Source organism: Podarcis cretensis (assembly GCF_951804945.1).
Source record: "Podarcis cretensis genome assembly, chromosome: 8".
NCBI classification, from domain to species: Eukaryota; Metazoa; Chordata; class Lepidosauria; order Squamata; family Lacertidae; genus Podarcis; species Podarcis cretensis.
In genome coordinates, this window is record NC_137177.1 from 51,104,184 (window position 1) to 51,124,699 (window position 20,516).

Sequence of the window (20,516 nt, forward strand, 5' to 3'; positions counted from 1 at the left end):
TGCTCTTAATTTGTAGACTTTGTGACTGTGCTCCTTCATAATGGATTTCAGAAAACATTTGAGATGGGAAAGAAGCTGCAGTTGCAGAAAATCTCCAAAGTAAGGACAGTGCGTAATCACTAAGTGTTGTGGTTCTTAATAAAATGGTTTTTGGCGCACCAGTGAGATGAATGAAACTAGAGTCTCAGCAGCAAGAGCTTAGTTCTCCCTTCATCTTCAGGTAAGACTGGGACACACCCCTGTCTGAATTTCTGGAGATAGATTGCCAATCATTGTAAACGGTACTGAGCTGGATGGATCACTGCTCTGATTGGTACATATGAGGCAGCTTCCTGTGTTGCTAGCTTGCAGCTCATAGACAAGGCAAGTCAGCAGTCCTAGCCCTCAACAGTGAATCTGTGGACCTTGGGAATTTTTCTGAAAGCTCATGCAAACCTCAGGATGCAAGACGATGCTCTCCCAGAGTCACTGTCTTCTATTCAAAAGCCTGCACTTGTTTCCTCATCCTTGTTTCTTTCCTCCATAGAGGAGAGGAAGTAAGTTTTGGCAATTCCTCTGCCGCCATGTCTTCCCAAGAGGGTTCCCCAGACCTCTCAAGTAGCGCTAGGGAAAGGAGGAGGGCCTATGGGGGAAATGACCTCATCCCCTGTTCTACTGACTGATGCCTTCCATCAAGGGAGGGGGCAGCACTGTATTGAAGCCTGTGCACGTAATTGATTGACAGATTTATTTCTCATTACATTTGAAAAAGGCAGAGCATCTTAGAATCTGTTATGTGAACATAGCTGATGAAAAGCTAATAATTATTATATATTTTTTTGTGTGTTTTTTTTTAAAAACAGGTCTGCTGTGCTGTACTTGAGAGAATGTTGACATGTAAGTGGTGCCCGTAGAAGTAAATTGCATTGGGATCTAAATTATAATTACACCTCAGTAGAGATACTTCTCCCTATTCTGACAGCTGGGGGTGTTGTTGACATGCTGGAATGTGCTGTGTATGTAATCAGCCTTTCCAGATACCACTGCATTTGTAGAGAGCCGGGGATTGCGAATAAAAACGAGCTGTAATGTGAAAGAGGAGTAGCTGGAATGATCTCATGTTTTGACTGCTGCCTCGTAGTTGGCACTAATTCTTTTCTAAATGAGCATTTATTATCTGCTGGAGTTTGAGAACGAACTACAAACCGTCATGTTGCGCATCTCTCTGAATTGTAGTAACACCCCTGGGACCAGGGTTTCATGCGTTTGTGGATGGGGGTGAATTTCAATGTCCTGCAACAGGGTAATCCAATGCAGCATTTGTGCTGGCGGAAACTTGTTGCACAATCTGTTGTGCAATGAAGTTACCATCAACCTGCTTATGCATTTTCTTCTGCAACAATGTTCTGCTGGTATGAAACATTTGCCTACCTGAGCAGGTATACCACTAAGTGAGTTTTAAGTTAGCGACTACACTGCATCTGTTATTTGTTGCCATGTTCTTCAGATGTTTCTGTGCACGGCAACAGGAAGGCAGGAAAACCTGCAAATCTTTGGGTTCCAGGCCAGGTCACCTGGTGCTTTTGTTTGTTCTGATTGCCTTTCCCCCTCTGCTCATGTGCAGCCCATGTTCATTTTAGAGGCGCTTGACATAACAAATCTTCCTGCCCCAGTTACTTCTGGAGTATAAACATTAGGACAACCTTTCAGAGCTAAATCTGTGCACGTCAAACCTCTTAGAGTAGTTCAAGGTCAGGGTTAATTGTTTCCAAGTCTTTGCCTCTTAAGAAATTGTTCATAATAGCTTCAACGTGAGAAGAATTGTTCCTTTCCACCACTCTCCTAATGAGGTCATCTCCTTAAATGTCTGCCTCCCAAACGGCTTCTTCCATATTGCTGTGTTTCCCACCGAGGCTACATTGTTTTTGGTTTCTCTTTAGGGGTGCTCGATGCTGCGGCTGAAAAAAAGCAGGAAGAGGCCTCCACACTGAAGGCAGTGAAGTGCTGGTAAGGGGCCATGCCCCACTCTAGAGGTTTTGCAAAGAACAGCGGGTTATGCATTACTATGAGAGCGGTGAAATGGTCAGGGGGAGCACTTCTTAACTATGCAAGCACATTGTTTAATACAGGGCTGGGGAACTGGTGGTCCAGCAGCCCCAGCCAGCATGGCGAGTGGTCGGGGATGGTGGGTTTTGTACTCCAACAATATCTGGAAGGCCAGAGGTCCCCCACCCTAGGTTTCATGGAATGTGGCCTGCAGTTTCGGTTCCCTTCTCACCCTAAAGATACATGAGTCATTTGTGTTGTGTGATAACCTCCCTAAGAATAGAACCTCAGTGTCCAGCAGCCGTTCTCTGTAGATTCCATAGATGGTCCACTGTTTTGGTGCAGTGTCCCAGTGCTTATATTCTTTATCTGTCAGTCCTGGCCAATGTGCAACTTGCAAAGGAAATCCTAGGCATTGTTTTTAAAGTCCACAAATCATTGAAGCAGTTGTGACTGGTGACGTTTTACATTGAGCTTCCTATGCCAGCATTACTCTCCAGGCTGCAAACTGCAGATGCCACCTGCTTTCTCTCCTTATATGCCTATTTATAGCACCCAATTAGTTCAGTTCCTGGAAGTTGGTATGTTTAAACCTTTTTCTGATCATCTGCATTCCTTCCGAGTTCCTTCCTCAACCCCCATTCCTTGCTTTTGTGCAACAGGGTTTGTGTGTATGTGGTGAGGGAATCTAGTGTAGATAGATAGATAATTTATTACGGTCGGAGACCAGCTTATAAAACACACTTGGGGGTACAATCCCAGAAGGAAAACAAATATTTTAAACAATGTACAACAATAAATTCATAAATTTATAAATTTATAAATGTGATAAGCGTATAGACACATAAAACTTTAAGATAAGCTACCTCAGAGAGATGACCCAGAATACACTGGGTCTGAGTTTGCAGATTTTCTTAACAAACTAGTCTGAGTCGGGGGATGGTCTGCGCCTACAGATCTGTACACAGAATCTGACGACCATCCAGGTCATCTTACGATCTTTGCCTAACAGGAAAAGGTCGAATTTTTGATTTTCCCAGAGGTCAGCAAGCCTCACCAGCAGGGTATCAATGGTCTCATTATGTGCCTCTTCATAAAAGGGACATCTAAAGAATAAGTGCTCTGGGCTTCCTATATCCCCTAATGAGCAGGTGCAAAGTCTCTGAGCATATGGGACTTTTTAAAAGGATCCTTCCAGGACCGGCGAGGGCAGAGCCAAGCTTCTGGCGAGTGTAAAAGCTCCTCTTGCATTTTTGGATACGAGAAAGAAGAGATATGCTGCCGGTGCGGCTATATCTCTCTCGATTTCTCCAATTTTTTAGTTGGGGCACCTTGTCTCTCGGTGTCTATGATTCTTTGCCTAACTGTAGCTTTTGCTTGGCCCAACCACAGACTTAGAAGGGCTTGAGGGGCAAAACCAAGTTTCTGAAGGGTGTTCAGGACTGCTGTCTGCCAGCCTGACTGGAACTGGTCGCAGAGGATCAGTGGGGCTATTCGTCAGGGGAGCAGATTCAATGTCAGCCATTTGTAGATTGATGTTAGGCAGATATAAGCCTCCACTCTCATCATCCCCGTTTCTGGTCTAACCCATGAGTTTGCAACGCATCTGGGGACTTGTATGTAGGAGAGCTCTAAGGAGTTTGGACTGAACTCTCTCAAGGGGGGGGGATCTAGTGTATTTTTTCTGCATATGTTAAAATGGACAAATATTTACATTCATTTTGACAGCCCTCCTAGTGAATGTCTTTATACTGAGAAAATTGGAGCCATTATCAGCAATTCGCCTCTGATGAGTCATTGTTCTTGAGCACTGAGACTTAGAGGTTCCCTTTCCATTTCCAGGCTCTGCGTATTTGGCATGATGGCATCCCAAGGCACAGTCCCTCCGGAGTCTCTGCATCAGTTCTTTAGTCACACCTTGACCCAGGTTCTTACTTACAACGCTCAGCTAACAGGTGGGGCTTCCTATCAAGGGAACTGGGAAACAGACCTATAGAGAAGATGGGTTTGGAAGTCAGTGCCCCAGTTAGCACTGAGTGTGAATTTAAAACAAAGCTTTTATAAATGGATGTTTAGACACTCACCCTTCCCTTAAGATTACGCCAGATTTCTCCATGAGTTAATGGCAGTAGTGTTGGCACGGTAATTTTGTCTGTGTGGACTTAACTCTCATTTGTTAGAAATACCGCAAAATTAGGGAATACTGGAAGTTAATGTTGACCAGTGTACAATATATGACTGGTTACATATCATGTATGTTGGGAGTAATTATTAAATGATGTATTGATAATATGTATTGTTGATGTGTTTGGTGATGTATTACTGGTTTTAGAATGATTTTAGTTTAGTTTAGTTTTTTTTTAAAAAAGCTAGGACTCCAGGGATGAGAGAGGTGTTAATCATACTGGGCATAACTCTTCATATACCTGATGTGAGCTGGGTGGTGATTTCAGGAGGGTCTGCTTTTCCTTCCTTCCTGCCATGCAACCAGCAACTCCTGAAAAGCCCCCACCCTTTGACCCAGGCCCTGCTACTGTCTCTAAAATGCCACCCTTGTTTGATGAGGTCTTCAGAGATAGGCTTAAGGCAGAGGTGGCCATGCTGCTGCTTGCCTCAGTTCATGTGACCCTCAGCTTGGTTTCAAAACCCCTCTGCCCAAGCTCATTGGGCAGGGGAAGGAGGAGAGAGCGAAAAGGAAGCTGGCTCCCTCCACTTTGGGCTCCGACCCCACCCACTGCCAGCTTTCATCCCCTGACAAATTGTCCTAAAGGCAGTGTAGCCCTTGGATGTGGAGAGGTCCAGGCCAGAAAACATGAAGCCAGGGGCACATGGGAGAAGTCGGGACTCCGGTGGAAGCTGGAAAAAGAACAGCTTAGGCTTGAATGTTCTCACTCCTGCTCCTTAGTCTTTAAAAATTGTATTTCAGACTTCTTTGTTTTTTTAAAACCACTTTTCAGCTAAATAAGCTCATAACCAACTGGCTGACAAAAGCAAAATACACATTGGTCTCATGCTAACAATTACTTTTCACATACTGTAAATGTTACAGTATGTTACAGCCTCCAGTAGAATAGCTGGCTATTAATCAGCCAGGGAGGTTGTCACCATTTAGCTCTTCTGGAAGACAGCAGAATTTCAGGAGTCACCTGCACGCTTACTAAGCCACAAGTCTGCCCTCGGAGCATCATGAGGATAACTTGCTTTTCACTCATCCTATGTCATGTATTTCCTGAAAGGCAGCCCTCCATTGCCCTATCGAAATGCAAACACCTCCATCACCGTGAACTCACAGCTTTTCACTCAGTGCCTTAGCAATGCAGCAAGCAGCGTGTGCAAGAGAACGAGTGAAGGAGGCCCTGGGCTTAATGGTTTTAGGAGTTGCTAGAAACAATTGACCTATTTTGTGAGGCATAAGCAAGGGAAGCCTTTGATATTTTGTTATCCTTTGGCAGAATTGCTCTTACTGGTTTGTAAAGTTAGATTTCCCCCCTCCCCTTTGTCTTCTCTGAACACAGCTTTCGAAGCCATTCATCTGCAGAGAGACTGGAGCTTTGCAAGAACCAGCTCGGTGCTCACCATGCTGTACCGCAAAGTATGTCTCTTCCTTGTGGGATCTGACCAGGAACACCTCACATTTTAGCACAACCCTTGTTTATTATTATTATTTCCTGAAGCTCGTGCAGCTTACTGGAACTGTACCCTTTGGTACAGTCCCTGTAACATGATATGTGCTGCGTCTGGGCTTTTCAGAAGTAGCATGCTTCAATTATAGCAAAATAGGAGCCTGCTCTCTTTCACGGAACAAAAAAATAAAAGCCAATAGCTTTGTAAACTGAGGCCAGGAAACCAAACAGTGCATTGGGGAAATGTTGTTTGTGCCAAGAGGCTTGCAAAACAGAATGGGAATATCAAAAGGGGATGTGCAAGCAAGGAGAAGTATCCAGGGTGTTTGCTTGCTTGCAAGGAAGGGAAGCCATTTGGCTCTGGCCTTAGAAAGGATTAATCTCTCCAGGGCAGAAAACTTGGATAAGAGTTATTTTCTTAGTTCTGTTTATATATAGACACTTCCCTCCTGCCCGAATAGCCTCACAGGCAGCTAGCTTTGAAGGTCCTGCCTGACTCACCATTTTTTGGAAGAGATGCAGAGTGACACTGACCAGGAAACCAGGCGGTTGGTGTGGAGAGTTACAGTCCTGGGCAGGGAAGTCTGGATCCAGTGGCTCTTCAGGGGCACTGGCAGTATAGAGATCTCTTGGTGGAAGTGGGAGTTCCTGCTTCCCCAGCTCCTCTAGGTTGGGTTTCAGGTCTGGAATATAGGAAGCTGCCTTAGGATGAGCCAATTATTCGACTTTCTTTACTACTGTCTAACACTGATCAGCAGTGTGATGTTCAGGAGTGAACCATGAATGGGTTCTTGGGTGCTCTGGTCCAGCGTCCTTCAATTCCAAAAGGATTTCCTCCTCCTTCCCTTCTAGTTGTTTGTGATGTTCAAAGCAGAGGAGCTGACGCATCATTTGCAGCTGGTCTTAGAGACAAGCGAAGTGAATTGGCACCATGTCCTTTCCTGTGTGTCTACATTGTTAGTCTGTCATCCTCAAGCACAACACTTGATTAAAGGTATGTTTGGAGAAGATGTCTGGGCTGCTGCTGGTCTTTCAAGCGCAGAACCAACAGACATGAGAGGAAAATGGCTGGTGTGATTCGATGCTCACAGCTGCTTGTTTGGTGTTTTAAAAATATTCACAAATAATATTGGCTTCTTTGCCAAATATTATCAGTTTGACTTGGATGGCTTTGCCAAGTCTCCTCTCTCTCTCTGAATTTTTAATTTAGCTGTGGGTCATTATGTTGAGACTATTTAAACTGCTATTAATTGTGGCTTAAACTGTCACCTGGAGGGGGCATATGCTCATATGTTTGCAGTACTGTGCCAGGCCCCATATCACAGCAAAAAAATGACCTTTCTTTCTTATGCGCCCTCCACACATCTGTCAGCTGAGGGATATGAGACAGGAGCTCTGGTGTTGATCATTGGACTAGAAGGGAGACCTACCTTCAGATTCCCATACAACCATGAAGCTCATTGGGTTGCTTTGGGCCAGTGGGAAAGAGTAGCACATTTGCTACTGTGGCCTGTGAACTGAGACAACAGGGTTGTCTGTTATTGTCTACAGCAATTTCTTCGGCATTTTTTAATTGCAAAAGAGTATTCAATGTCTTGTTTGATCTTTGAACAGAGGGTTGCCTTTTTGTTGCCCTATAGGTATGTAATATTTTGGAGATCTTGCTGTGCTTCTTCTAGACCTCCTGGATCGCCTGTTGAGAAAAGCCTTTGAGGACTATGACCTGGAAAACATGATCACCGCATTCATAATAGTCCGCCAGGCAGCCTTGGAGGGCCCTGCGATATTCATGTCTTATGCAGAATGGTTTAAGGTAAGAGCAAATGGAAGACGCTTCCCCAAGAAACTTGTTATGCCAGACACAAGGACGGTGTGTGTGTGTGTGTGTGTGTGTGTGTGTGTGTGTGTGTCTTGAAGGGTATCCAAGCCTCTACAGGAGTGAGCTACTGTACCAGAAACTAGGATTTGAAGGTGCTTTGCATTTGGCTAGGGTGGGTATGAAATAAAAATGGAGCAAGGCTGCATTAGCACAGCAGGAATTTGGCACTGCTGTTCAACCCACACTATTCATCCAAATGGCAAAGGGAATGTGGAACAGAAAACTCAAAACGTAAATATATCATAAATCAAACTTGGAGCAAAAAGTGGCTGGACCAGCACTGCATAGAAGAATCCCAAGAGTGCTGGGGGGGGGGACCTGAGACCCTACAGAAGATGTTGGGCTCTAACTCTTCTTGGACTATGATGCATTTTGAGTCCAGCAACATCTGGTGGGCCACAGGTTCGCACCACCCTGCTATAGCCGATTGCAAGTTTCCTACAATGGCTCTCCAGATTATTTTTAAACCCACAAACAGGACATAAGAGCACAAGCCTTCTCCTGCTCTTTCCCCATCCAGTTGGAGAAGGGCCATACCTCAGTGGTAAAGTATTTGCCTTGCAAGCAGAAGGTCCCAGGTTCAATTCCCAGCATCTCCAGATTAGGGCTGGGAGAGACTCCCGCCTGAAATCCTGGAGAGCCGCTGCCAGTCAGTGTAGACAATACTGAGCAAGATGGACCAACAGTGTGACTTGGTATAAGGTAGTTTCCTAGGTGGTGTGCAGTAGCTCTAGTTCTACAGGTAACACAGTCATTGACACCTTTTCCGCCATGCATTTGCCTTTTCTCCTTTTAAAGCTGTCTAAGTTGGTGACCATCACTACATCTTGCAGTAATGAATTCCCTAGTCTCAGTGATGTGCATAGTTTAACAGTCTTCTGTGTGTTGTTGTCGCTTTCCAGGCTGCCTTTGGGAGCAGCAGTGGCTTCCACAGTAGCAGTAAGAAGGCCTTAGTCTTCCTCTTCAAGTTCCTGTCAGAGCTGGTGCCCTTAGAAGCCCCTCAGTACCTGAAGGTAAGAAATGGAGAGGATCTTGCCACCCATTTTTAGATTTTAACTGCTGCTTGAACTTCTAGGAAGTGTAAAGTGCTCTATGCTTTTTTCCTTTTGTTCATATGCATACAAAAAGGCAGCATGCAGTGTACTTGTGTACAATAAATCTTGCATCTGTTTTCTGTAGCCCATACCTTGGGAGGGAATGTGCAAAACTGCTAGGGGCATCCAATGGGCGTGACGACTGTTGGCCTAACCTTGATTTGAACTGTCTCTTTAGGTCCACATCATGCACCCGCCGTTCGTACCCATCAAATACCGCCCCTTTCTTCTGGAATACATCACTCTCGCCAAAACCCGGTTGGCTGATTTCAAGGTCAGTGAAGGGCTTCTTCCATTTCCGGAGCTCAGCCTCTTAAAGAGGGAAGTGCAGGGGCTCAGTCAGCTACCTGGAACCTGCCTCCTCTCTTGCAGATGTGCAGGGGAGGGGATGCTGGCAGCATTTGTGCAGAGTAGGAAAGGTAAGATTAGCCCCGGAGCTGTCGGAAACCAGTTCTAGGGATGAGTCTTGTTTTGCACTAAGCCCCCTGCCCTTTTCCATCACCATGCCTTCAGTTGTGCTCCTTTTTCTTTCAATGCTTTCCAGGTAGCAATAGAAGACATGGGTCTCTATGAGGATTTGTCTTCTGTCAAGGAAGCTGTGCAGGTACACAAGAACCACCTGGACTGACCCCATAAGTATAATTTCTATGACTTTCTGCTGTGGTAACTTGCAGACCTGCCCTTAATAATTGGTTACATGGGGAGAACATTAACAATATGACTTTACAATGTTTCTTAAGCCTTACAACTGCTACCATGATGCATCTTAAGGTTATAACATGGAGGACCAATGTGAGGGCAGGCAGATGTTGCTGGACTACAACTCCCATCATCCTCCCTGGCTATTGGCCATGCTGGCTGGGCCTGATGGTAGTTGGAATTGGGTAGCATCTGAAAGGCACCACATTGGTTGCTTCTGAACTGCAACACTAGCACTGCAACATGCATGCTGGACTTGGGGGTGGAGAGGGGAGTAAAAAGCCTCCGTTGAAGGGTAAAGTGGGCTTGTATTGACTTGAATTATTTCTGTTCCACCCTTCCACTATTTTAAAAGCTGATATTCAGGGTGGCTTACCTCAAGTTTTATTATCATTTTATTTATATTATTGCTTGGTTGCTCTGTAACTCTGCCCTTCCACAGGTTCTCAGGGCAGCTTACAAAAAGTTAAAATCACAATTTAGATAAAAATTAAAGCAAAAACATTAGGGCACCGTAATATAAAAGGAGCCAGTGTAATTAAAAACAGACACCAAGCAGCACAAAAACGTAAATGAGCCGGGGATTAAAAGGCCTGAGAAAATAAAAAAGGACTTTGGCTGGTGTTTAAATGACATCAAACACAAACAAATTAAGCATTGCTGTAGATAAGACCGGCACAAAGCAGCAGGATCAGCCATTTTGCACTAACCAGGCAAATTAAAAGCCTATCTGAAAAAGGAAGGTCTTAACTTGGGAACAGAAAATTGAGAGAGTGAGAGGGGCCAGCAGTCCTCCTGAAGAGGAAGGGAATTGCACGATTTAAATGTAGTCAGAAAGAAGTTGCTCTTGTGAATGCCAACCAAGCTTGCCTCAGCAATAGAGAAGCACAGAGGGAGCGAGGCGGCCCTTCAGGTAGCCAGGAGCTAAGCCAAGAATGGGGTCTCTCTGAGCACCATGAAAACTACCTTGCATTATCAATGCCCTTCTTCAGCTTCACATCTGATGAGCAGTTACCAAATGTTGAAGCAGGCAAACCCTTTTACTAATCAGAGCTCAGGGTTTGTTTGTTTTTTGGAGTGGTGGCACATTCCTCCAGGGCTTCTGCTTCAGTTTCTGAGGCTTCCCTTGGGGTCTTTCAAGGGCCTAACTTGATCTTGCAGTTCCACTCATTCTCACCTCTCTTTCCCCCTGCACTTTTGATGCTCATTCTCTACTCGGAATCTCACCTCTCCTGACACCCGCAGGGCTTAGAACTCATGGCCTTACTTTGAAAGGAGGCAAAAGCTCTAATTACACACAGTCAGGGGGGGAAAGGGTGGGTGACAGCAGCCTTGAGCATTTGCTTGGTAACTGTAGGTGGTTAGGCTCTGCATGCAGGTGATCTGCGGTGCTCAGCACTTCCTCAGCACTCAGCATTGAAACAGAGGAAGGAAGCCCAGTGTGGAAATACAGCTGGCGGATGAACGAGGCATGTAAAATGTTTGCAGACTGGTAACTTTTGTGCAGTTACGTCCAGGGCAGACAGAAAAGTGTAAGTGGGTCCAATTTTAATCTCCATGACAAAAATGAACCATGACATTCCGGTTCATTTAGTTCAGACCAATATTATTCTATTCATTTATTTCTGTCTTAAGTCTGATCAGAGATGCTGGAACTTACTGGTAGAAATGCAGCATAACAAATTTGGTCTTTTTCTTTTAAGTGTGCTACATAAAAGCTGTTTGCTATAGCTATGTTTGTTTTCAGGGAGTTCTTATTTCAATTTCTCAGTGTATCCTGCAGGAAAGGTTGTTTTTCATTCTTCTTATGTCTCTGTTGGGCCCTGTTGGGCCCTGTCAGGGAACTGCCATCGGAAGGACAGGTGGTGAGAAGGCTTCAGGAGAATAGGAGAGCCTCTTCTTCAGCAGAAGAGGGAACCAGTAGGGGGAGTGCGAGAGCTCCAAAGGAAAGGGAGTCGGAGGGGAGGCTCTGGGATACTTCCAGTGGGAACAGCGAGGAGGTATCAGAACAGCCCTTAAGAACTCCCACCCCCCGCCGGAAACTGTCACGCAGGGAATCCAGGAGGCGCATGTCTGTGAAACAGCTTTTATGTTGGAAACGCTTCCGCAAACGCCCACTGTCAGATTCTACCAGCGACTGAGGGAGCCATGCTCAAGGGCTCCTCTCAAGGCAGGGTTTCACTAAACTGAGTGAGCTCTGAGGGATCGAGTTTCAACGCACAAGCAGCTCATTATCCCACCACAGCAATCTGACAGTCCCTGAAAGCAGCTTGTGCAAAGAGAGGCATCATGAGCAACCCAGCCGGAGCCGGAGATGGGGGAGCAGCTGCAGCCGGTCCTAGCCTGGAAGAAAGGTACAGGATGTTGGAGGTACAGTTAGCTCTGCAAACGGCGAGGTTGGAGGAGAGGAGGGCTCATGATGCAGAAAAGGGGAAAGCCGCCCAGCTCTCGAGGAAAGTGCCAGGACTGGTGCAGAAGTTTGGGGGTGATCCCAGGAATTATCAAGCCTTCAGGACTGAGATGCAATATGCCCTCAATCTGCAGTTTGATGATTTTCCTGATGAGGATTCGAGGGTTGCTTTTGTGATTGGGCATCTCGAAGGCCCGGCCAGAGATTGGGTGAGACCACTAATGGCAGCCAATAATGAAGCCCTAAGGGACACGAGGAAGTTTTTTCGCGCCATGGATCTGATGTTTTCCAGCGAGATTGAGCAGGGAGTGGCGCGCAGGCAGTTAATGGCGTGTAAACAAGGGAACCGATCTGTCCGTGAGTACTGGACTGAGTTCACCATGTTGATCCATAAATTAGGATGGGATTTGTCAGCGGAACCGATACAAATGCTGTTCGAAGAAGGACTATCTTCGGCAGTGAAAGACGAACTTTCCCGGGGGCCCAGGGCGGAGTCTATGGACCTTCTGACTAAATCAGCGCTGGCCATAGGCTCACGCCAGGAGGCCAGAGCCTTGGAGAAGCGGGAAGGGAAAGGGGAGCGTTGGAGGGATTTCCGCATTCCAGAGATGCCAGAGCAGCCTTCTCTGCCAGCAGAGCCGATGGAAATCGGAACAGCGCGCGCGCGCGCAATTTCAAACCCCAGTGAAGGGCGGAAGAAGGAGGGAAAAGGCGCCAAGAAATGTTTTCTCTGCCAACAGCCAGGTCATTTTGCCAGAGTTTGTCCGCAAAGAAAGGAATGGCAAGGAATGGCGGGAGCTGTTGGGGAGGAGGGAGAAGGAGCTAAGGAGCAAGTAAAAGCCAACGCCTGGCTGCCACCGACGGGGCACAGCAGCCAGGCCAAGGAACAGTAAATGTGCCCACGCCAGAACCCCCAAGACCAGCTCTTGTAATAGAGGTATTGCTGGAGCTGGCAAACGGACACCCACTAAAAGTGAAGGCGTTACTAGACTCAGGCAGCTCCTGCAACTTTATGAGTAAGGAGTTTGCAGCCGCCCATCAGATACAAACCATTCCTTTAAAAAATCCCCTGCAGGTGACCACGATTGATGGGAGGGCGCTGTTGGGGGGAGAAGTAGACCAGCAAACTGTCCCCATGACAATGAGGGTGGCAAGACACACAGAACGGATAGCGTTTAATATAGCCACGTTGGGAGGAGCGCCCATCATTTTGGGGATGAGCTGGCTAGCGCTGCATGATCCGCTTGTGGGATGGCACCAGAGAGTGGTTTCCTTTGGGTCAGCACATTGTATGGGACACTGCACAGAAAGAGGGGGCCAAGTGGGGACTCAGGCCACGTTAGCAAAGATAGAAGCAATGGAACAAGGTAGGGTACCACGACAATATGCAGATTTTGCCGACGTCTTCAGCGAAAGGGAAGCAGATAAACTACCCCCGCACAGACCCTTTGACTGCCAAATCAACTTACTTCCAGGGGCGCAATTGCCAGTGGGCAAGGTGTATGCAATGTCTGACAGAGAAATGCAGGAGCTAAGGGAGTTTATTGACAAAAACCTCAAGCGTGGGTTCATCAGGGAGTCACGAGCGGTGGGGGGTAGTCCAGTGTTCTTTGTAGACAAAAAAAACTCGGACAAACCGAGATTAATTGTGGATTTCAGGGCCCTAAACGCAGTGTCCGAACCCGTGAGCTTCCCTATGCCCAGAATCGATGACATTCTGACCCGGGTGAGAAAAGGGAAGATTTTTACCAAGCTGGACCTGAGGGGGGGGCGTATAACCTGATACGTATGAGAAAGGGAGATGAGTGGAAAACCACTATGTTCACCCCCTTGGGGGCATTTGAGTACTGCGTTATGCCCTTCGGCCTCCAGGCGGGTTCCGCAGTATTTCAATCATTCATGAATCACGTACTAGGACCATTGCTGTACAAGAACTGCGCTGCGTTCTTGGACGATGTACTGGTGTACTCGGAGGATGAAGAGCAGCATGTGCGAGATGTGCGAGAAGTACTGAGCAAACTGCAAGAAAACCAGCTGTGGGTGAAACTGGAGAAGTGTCAGTTCCACACCAGGGAGGTGGAATTCCTTGGGTACCGGTTGTCGGACAAGGGGCTGGCCATGGATCCTAGCAAGGTGCAAGCGGTGCTGGAATGGAGGCCACCGAAAACTAAGAAAGATGTGCAGAGGTTTTTGGGGTTCGGAAACTTCTATCGGAAGTTCATCAAGAACTTCGCCCATTTAACAGCCCCCATCACGGATTGTCTCAGCAGTAAGAAGAAATTTGTTTGGACGGAAGAAGCGCAGCGAGCTTTCGAAAGTTTAAAGAGGGCGTTTGCTTCGGAAGAACAACTCTTACACGTGGATCTGCAGCAGCCGATGAGGGTGGAAACCGACGCGTCTGACAGAGCGGTGGGGGCCGTGCTTCTGCAGCCAGGAGCGAATACGTCGGAATGGAGGCCGTGTGCCTTCTTCTCGAGGAAATTGAACAAGTCTGAGAGGAATTATACAGTGTACGACAGAGAATTACTCGCTGTCCACGAAGCGTTCAAGAGATGGAGACACCTGTTGATTGGAGCGCAACACAAGGTTCAAGTGCGGACAGACCACAAAAATCTAGAATACTGGAGGACAGCCCGAGTGTTGAACCAGAGACAAGTAAGATGGGCGCAAGAGTTCTCCAAGTTCAATTTTGAGATTCGCTACGTGCCAGGGGCTGAGAATGTCAGGGCGGACGCTCTCTCCAGAAAACCTGAGTACTTGGAGGGGGAAGGAGGGGCGGAAGAAAGACATATCATCTCAGAGGACCACTGGGTTTGTGGGGCGGCATTGGTGGGGCAAAGAGAACTGGTAGAGGGTATTGAAAACGATGAATATGCCCAAGAGAAACTTAGGGAACTCAGGGAGACAGGTGAGAACGCAGGGGGGTTTGAGGAAAAGAACGGAAAACTATATTACAAAGGGGCGCTCTACATACCAGGTGGGGAACTAAGAGGGCGGGTGCTTAAGCAGTTGCATGACAGCCCCACGGCGGGGCACTTCGGGCAGCACAAAACCATGTGGTTGGTTACCAGGGAGTTTTGGTGGCCCAAGGTGCGGGAGGACGTGCGGGAGTATGTCAGGGGATGCGACAGGTGCCAAAGAGCAAAGGGAGAGAGGTTGGCGCCAGCGGGGTTATTAGAACCCTTACCCACCCCAGAAAGGCCATGGGAGATGGTATCCATAGACTTCATGACCGATCTACCGAGATCCAAAGGGAAAACCGCGGTCATGGTGGTGGTAGATCTACTAACTAAGATGTGCCACTTTATAGCTTGTTCACATGCAGTGACAGCGGAAGAAACCGCAAGGTTGTTTGTGGAGCACATTTTTAGGTTGCATGGCGCCCCCTTGAGGGTTTTGAGCGACAGAGGAAAACAATTTACTTCTAGGTTCTGGAGGAAACTAATGAGCATGTTGCATGTGGAGGTAAGTTTTTCCACCGCCAGACACCCAGAAACAAATGGGCAAGCAGAAAGGGCAAACGGGGTTTTGCAACAATATCTGAGGTGTTATGTAAAGGACAGAGAAACGGATTGGGTGGACTGGCTACCTCTGGCAGAATTTGCCTACAACAACGCGGAGAACGTGTCCACAGGGATGAGTCCCTTTCTAGCCAATTATGGGTGTCATCCTCGGGCGTTTCCAGGAGAGGGCGGGGGAAGGTGGAGTGTACCTGCAGCGGAAAATTTTGTTGAAGAGATGGAAGCGATCCACCGTCAGCTCCAACTCAACTTAGAGAAAGCCAAAGAAGAATATAAGAAGCAAGCTGACAGAAATAGGAGGGAAGGCGAAACCATAAGGGTGGGTAACCGGGTGTGGCTATCCACCCAAGGACTGCCGTTCAAGGGAGGGTGTAAGAAATTGAGACCCAAACGGTTGGGACCCTTTGAGGTCATACAGCAGGTGAACCCAGTAGCATTCAAACTCCGATTGCCCAGTCACATGAAATTGCATCCAGTGTTTCACAGGTCATTACTGTCGCCATACAGAGAGGGGTGTGAGTGGGGGGAACATGAGAGGGAGGTCACCCGGACACCCGTCATAGAAGAGAGAGAATGCAACATGGATGTGGCAGGGATCATTGATTCCAGGTGGAAGGGGAATCAGGTGGAATACTTGGTAGAATGGGAGGGGGAGGAAGAGTCAGAAAACGCATGGGTACCGGCAGAGGAAGTCAAAGACGAGATTTTAATAGAAACGTTTCATCGGCGTTTCCCAAGTAAACCACAACCAGTGGCAAGGTTTAGGAGGGAACACTTCGGGACTACAGATGAGGAAGGGGAATTTGAAGGGTTCCCAGAGTCGGAAGTGGAGGTGGAAACAGATTCCGACGAAGAAGAGGAAGAGGGGGAAAGAGGCGGTAGGCCGTGGTTAGAAGTGTTTGAATCCTCGGAGGATGAGGGGAGTTCCTTCCAGGGATTTCCGTCCTCGCCGCCAGTAAGAAAAGAGGCGGGAGGGGGTGAAGGGGGCCCTGGGGGGGAGGTGGATGTCAGGGAACTGCCATCGGAAGGACAGGTGGTGAGAAGGCTTCAGGAGAATAGGAGAGCCTCTTCTTCAGCAGAAGAGGGAACCAGTAGGGGGAGTGCGAGAGCTCCAAAGGAAAGGGAGTCGGAGGGGAGGCTCTGGGATACTTCCAGTGGGAACAGCGAGGAGGTATCAGAACAGCCCTTAAGAACTCCCACCCCCCGCCGGAAACTGTCACGCAGGGAATCCAGGAGGCGCATGTCTGTGAAACAGCTTTTATGTTGGAAACGCTTCCGCAAACGCCCACTGTCAGATTCTACCAGCGACTGAGGGAGCCATGCTCAAGGGCTCCTCTCAAGGCAGGGTTTCACTAAACTGAGTGAGCTCTGAGGGATCGAGTTTCAACGCACAAGCAGCTCATTATCCCACCACAGGCCCCAATCACAGAATTGATTTCCTGGGCTCTTGCTGTTTCTTTGCAGTTTTTATTGTGGCTGCTCATTTGTGCCAGACCCAAAACAGCATTATTTCTGCCTGATTTTACCCAGAGCAGCCATTTACACTTAACAGCAGAATCTTTAAGCCCCAAGGCATAAAATATATGAAATTTGGAAGATACACTTGAGTATCTTTTACCTGATTGTGATCTTATTCTGCTCCTGTTATGCTGTCTTAGTTCCCCATCACCAAGTATTTGTTATGCAGCTGAACTGGCCATGTCTCCCATGGCACAGAAAAAGCAGTCACAAAGCACAATAGAGCAGGAAAGAAAGACTTGGATCAGTTGTGCAAAAAGAGATAAAAAACATTTCTTCTCTCCTCTGTTGCTTCTCTCTCTGTGTGTATGCCAGCCACACTGCCAGGCACTTCATGATGTTGAAAAGGCCATTCAGATATTTGAAAACACTGGAAAGATCCCAACTAGTGTGATGGAAGCCAGGTATGATATCTTCATCTCTCAGCTCCCTAAAATATTCTGTTCCAGGAACATATCAAACAATATGGTCAGGAAAAAAAGGCTTTAAAAGAAGAAGAGCTGGAATTGCTGTCTAAAATAATAATAATAAAACCTGTTGGTAGCTGTTTGTCTAGTGTTTGCTGCTGTGTGTGGAAAGAACGTGGAAGGAGGAAAAGAGTTGAACACCCATGAATGGTGGTTCCCCAACTCTGGTTAAAAAGGCATCCTTTGCAAGCATCCCTCCAAGAACATAAGAAGAGCCCTGCAGGATCAGGCCAGTGGCCCATCTAGTCCAGCATCCTGTTCTCACAGTGGCCAACCACATGCCTATGGGAAACCAGCAAGCAGGATTCTCCTCTCTTGAAGTTTCCAGCAGTTGGTCTGGCACAGTCCCCCTCTTGTGCATTTCCTCTTTTGTTTCAGCGTAGCTCACTCAGGGCAGAGGGGAAATTGTCGGGCTTGTGGCCCTCGGATTGCAGCTCAGAACTTGCTTGTTCTGTTGCCCTTGAATGGACCCCCTTGCTTTGAGGAAGCTGTCGTGAGCTGCAGCTGAGGGTGTGCCTGGCTCCCTGTGAATGCCCCAATGAAGTAAAAAATGTTGTTGCGCTCAGGTCCTGTTTGTAGTCTCCCTTGGGGGCTCCTGGCTGCCCACTGTGAGAACAGGATGCTGGAGTAAGAGGGACCCTTTTTAGTTTGATCCAGCTGCTGCAGGGCTCTTCTTAGATTCTTATTCACTGGGTTCTGCAAAGGCTGCTTCGTGTTGTGTAGTCCTTCCTGTGGTGGAACTGCCCTATAGCTAATCATATCAATGGGTTATCACAACAATATGCCCAACATGCTGTGTTTTTTGAAGTACTTTTTTCTGTGTGATTTTTTGAAATAAAAACCAGTAGGTTTGTTTTAAGGCATTCCTAAAAATGTCAAGATGCACTGTGTGTTCCAGATGTGATTAATTTCTACCGCATCTGCCTTCCTGTGTTTCAGCATCTTCAGACGGTCCTATTACACTTCGCGTTTTATTCCTGCTTTACTTGCGCCACGTGTGGTGAGCATCCTTCTTTTTGTTTCCTCCAATTTTGGGTGACGAATGAAATTTTTTGAAAGTTTTGGTTGCTTTTCTGTTTTATGTATTCCTAAACTTGTAGGTTACTGTTCTATTAAGCACATTCACACTCAGAATGAGCTGCAGCATAAAAACATGTGCATCTAAATCAGCAATGTCAAAACGGATATTAAAACACTATTTTTTATTTTATTTTTTTAATTGCAGCTTCCTGAAACACCCGACTCCCGCATGGCTTTGATAGACTCCCTTAAGAGGTAAGGAAGTGGATTCTGAAAAGCTGCAATTATTTTTTTTTGGTATTAGAGGCTTCATACTGGGGACGTTTGACATCACCTGATGTGACGTCCCATGATGCTGAGTTATCTCTGCACCTGCAGCCACGTAATGCAGTAGTGTTATGGTCTTACCACACTTCTGAATGCCCACAGACCTCTCTGCCTCTTGGGTCCACTGTTCTTGGTCTCCAGGTTTCCTTTGATTAACTGCATGTGCAAGAAAATATTCCCATGTGGCACAAAATGGTCTTTATCTTTGGTTGCTTCCATAGTGGAGCTATGTTCTTCGGCTGTTCTTTTCTGCACATATTGAGAAGTGGGATGACAGGAGAGGTTCCAGACAGTGCTTTATAAGCAATGCCTTTTCCTATGGCCGACATCCATCTACATCAGTGTTTCCCAACCTTGTGCCTCCAGCTGTTTTTTGGACTACAATTCCCATCATCCCTTGCCACTGGTCTTGCTAGTCAGGGATGATGGGAGTTGTAGTTCAAAAACAGCTGGAGGCACAAGGTTGGGAAACACTGATCTACATAATCGTGATCAAGTTCTGTTCAACAAAAAGTTTTTTTCCTGATGTTAATTGAAAGCTTCCTGTTTGTAGCTCTGGCCCATTCTATTGCTTACTTGGTCAGCCAGTAAAAGGGGCAGCCACCTGCATGTCCTGGCCCACTTTAAAATATCGTTTGCATGTGACATGCCAACTGCGTCATGATGATAACTGGAGGCTGGTTCAGTGGTGGCATAAAAACATTTCTGTCTCCTAAAACAGGGCTGAGAAAATTCCTGTGAACATGTACACCACTTACATTGAAGAATGCAAAGCTGTTAAAGAGAAGCTCTTGCAGGGTGAGAAAGATCTATTTGCCTAGTGGTAAGAATGAAGCAAAACAAATGCTGCTTCTTTGCTCACCTCCTCCCAGGTATTAAAACAAATATGAAACGTTGGCATTTTCCCAGGGATAGTGCCTCTTTTGTGGTTGTGTAATGGGGAAATGCATTATGGAGGTGCTGGCATTTTCCTTGCTGCAAAGAGAAAGGGGGGGTGCTGCTGCTGAACCACAAAAGTGATTCAGTGTGGAGCTTCCATGCCTGTTAATCTGCAATGTGGGCTGTGCAAGAAGCTCCCTGTGTTTTCTGGTAAAATTCTGACAAAAGATGAACTGGAGCTGATGCGTCCTGCTGCTGCCTCTAAAGAACTCTGGACCTTTCTACTTAATGTGAAAACTCAGATGCTGTTCTCAGGCTTGGGCAGCTTGAGGTCCTGAGTGCCAGAAATCAAGGGTGAAGTGATGCTTTTTAGCAGCTTGCGGCAATCAAAAGGAATGATTTGTGTTCCAGATAAAGTGGGGACACTGGCCCCTAGTGGCTGTTCCATTAAATTCCTGGTCCTGTAGCAGAAGTGAATAAAACGATTTAGCCTGCTTTTGTCCTTTAATGCAGCTGGCTTGATATTGATGGAATTGCATTGCCTGTTAGCTCTAAAACGATCACTGTCTGTTATATGTAGCCTTGGGGCATCACGCCAGTGAAGCAGGATTAATGAACGGTGCTGCTAAATTAGCCTGGAGACTTCAATGTGCTGAGCTGGCTTAATACTGATACGTATGTGGAGATAAATTTGTTCAATTGCACAAATTCCAGTCCATTCTTTAGGTTGAGTGCCCTAAACCAGACCTAGAGAGGTGGTGCTGTGAGTCACTGTAGGTCAATAGTCTGCATACTGTCTAAGAACCTCGTTATAAATGTGGGCTGTTACTCTTGCAAATGCTCTTTTGAGGTTGCTCCATCAAAATAGTGGGGCTTCAAGCTGACAGTGTTTATATTACAGGCTGAACTAAAATGCACTTTCCATTGGGAGGAGGGGGTAGCAAGTCTATAACTCATTGGTGGAGAGCGCACACTTTGCATACAGAGCACCCCAGGTTCAACTCCTAGGCATCTGTGGTTAAAATGGGATCTGTTTGCAAGTGCTGATGAAAGA

The 20,516-nt window shown here is 46.8% G+C and overlaps 1 protein-coding gene across 2 annotated transcripts in view; it reads left to right on the plus strand.

Moving 5' to 3' along the window:
- FANCA (FA complementation group A) overlaps positions 1–20,516 on the plus strand; it is a 43,280-nt gene that overhangs the window by 6,520 nt on the left and 16,244 nt on the right. For both annotated transcript variants that reach the window (XM_079988704.1, XM_079988705.1), the window contains exons 8-21: positions 17–99; positions 843–876; positions 1,920–1,986; positions 3,868–3,980; positions 5,541–5,617; positions 6,501–6,642; positions 7,328–7,461; positions 8,430–8,540; positions 8,800–8,895; positions 9,166–9,225; positions 17,085–17,173; positions 18,176–18,236; positions 18,462–18,511; positions 19,305–19,381. In XM_079988704.1, the coding sequence (XP_079844830.1) occupies positions 17–99; positions 843–876; positions 1,920–1,986; positions 3,868–3,980; positions 5,541–5,617; positions 6,501–6,642; positions 7,328–7,461; positions 8,430–8,540; positions 8,800–8,895; positions 9,166–9,225; positions 17,085–17,173; positions 18,176–18,236; positions 18,462–18,511; positions 19,305–19,381 (1,194 nt within the window). The remainder of the gene's footprint in view (positions 1–16; positions 100–842; positions 877–1,919; positions 1,987–3,867; positions 3,981–5,540; positions 5,618–6,500; positions 6,643–7,327; positions 7,462–8,429; positions 8,541–8,799; positions 8,896–9,165; positions 9,226–17,084; positions 17,174–18,175; positions 18,237–18,461; positions 18,512–19,304; positions 19,382–20,516) is intronic.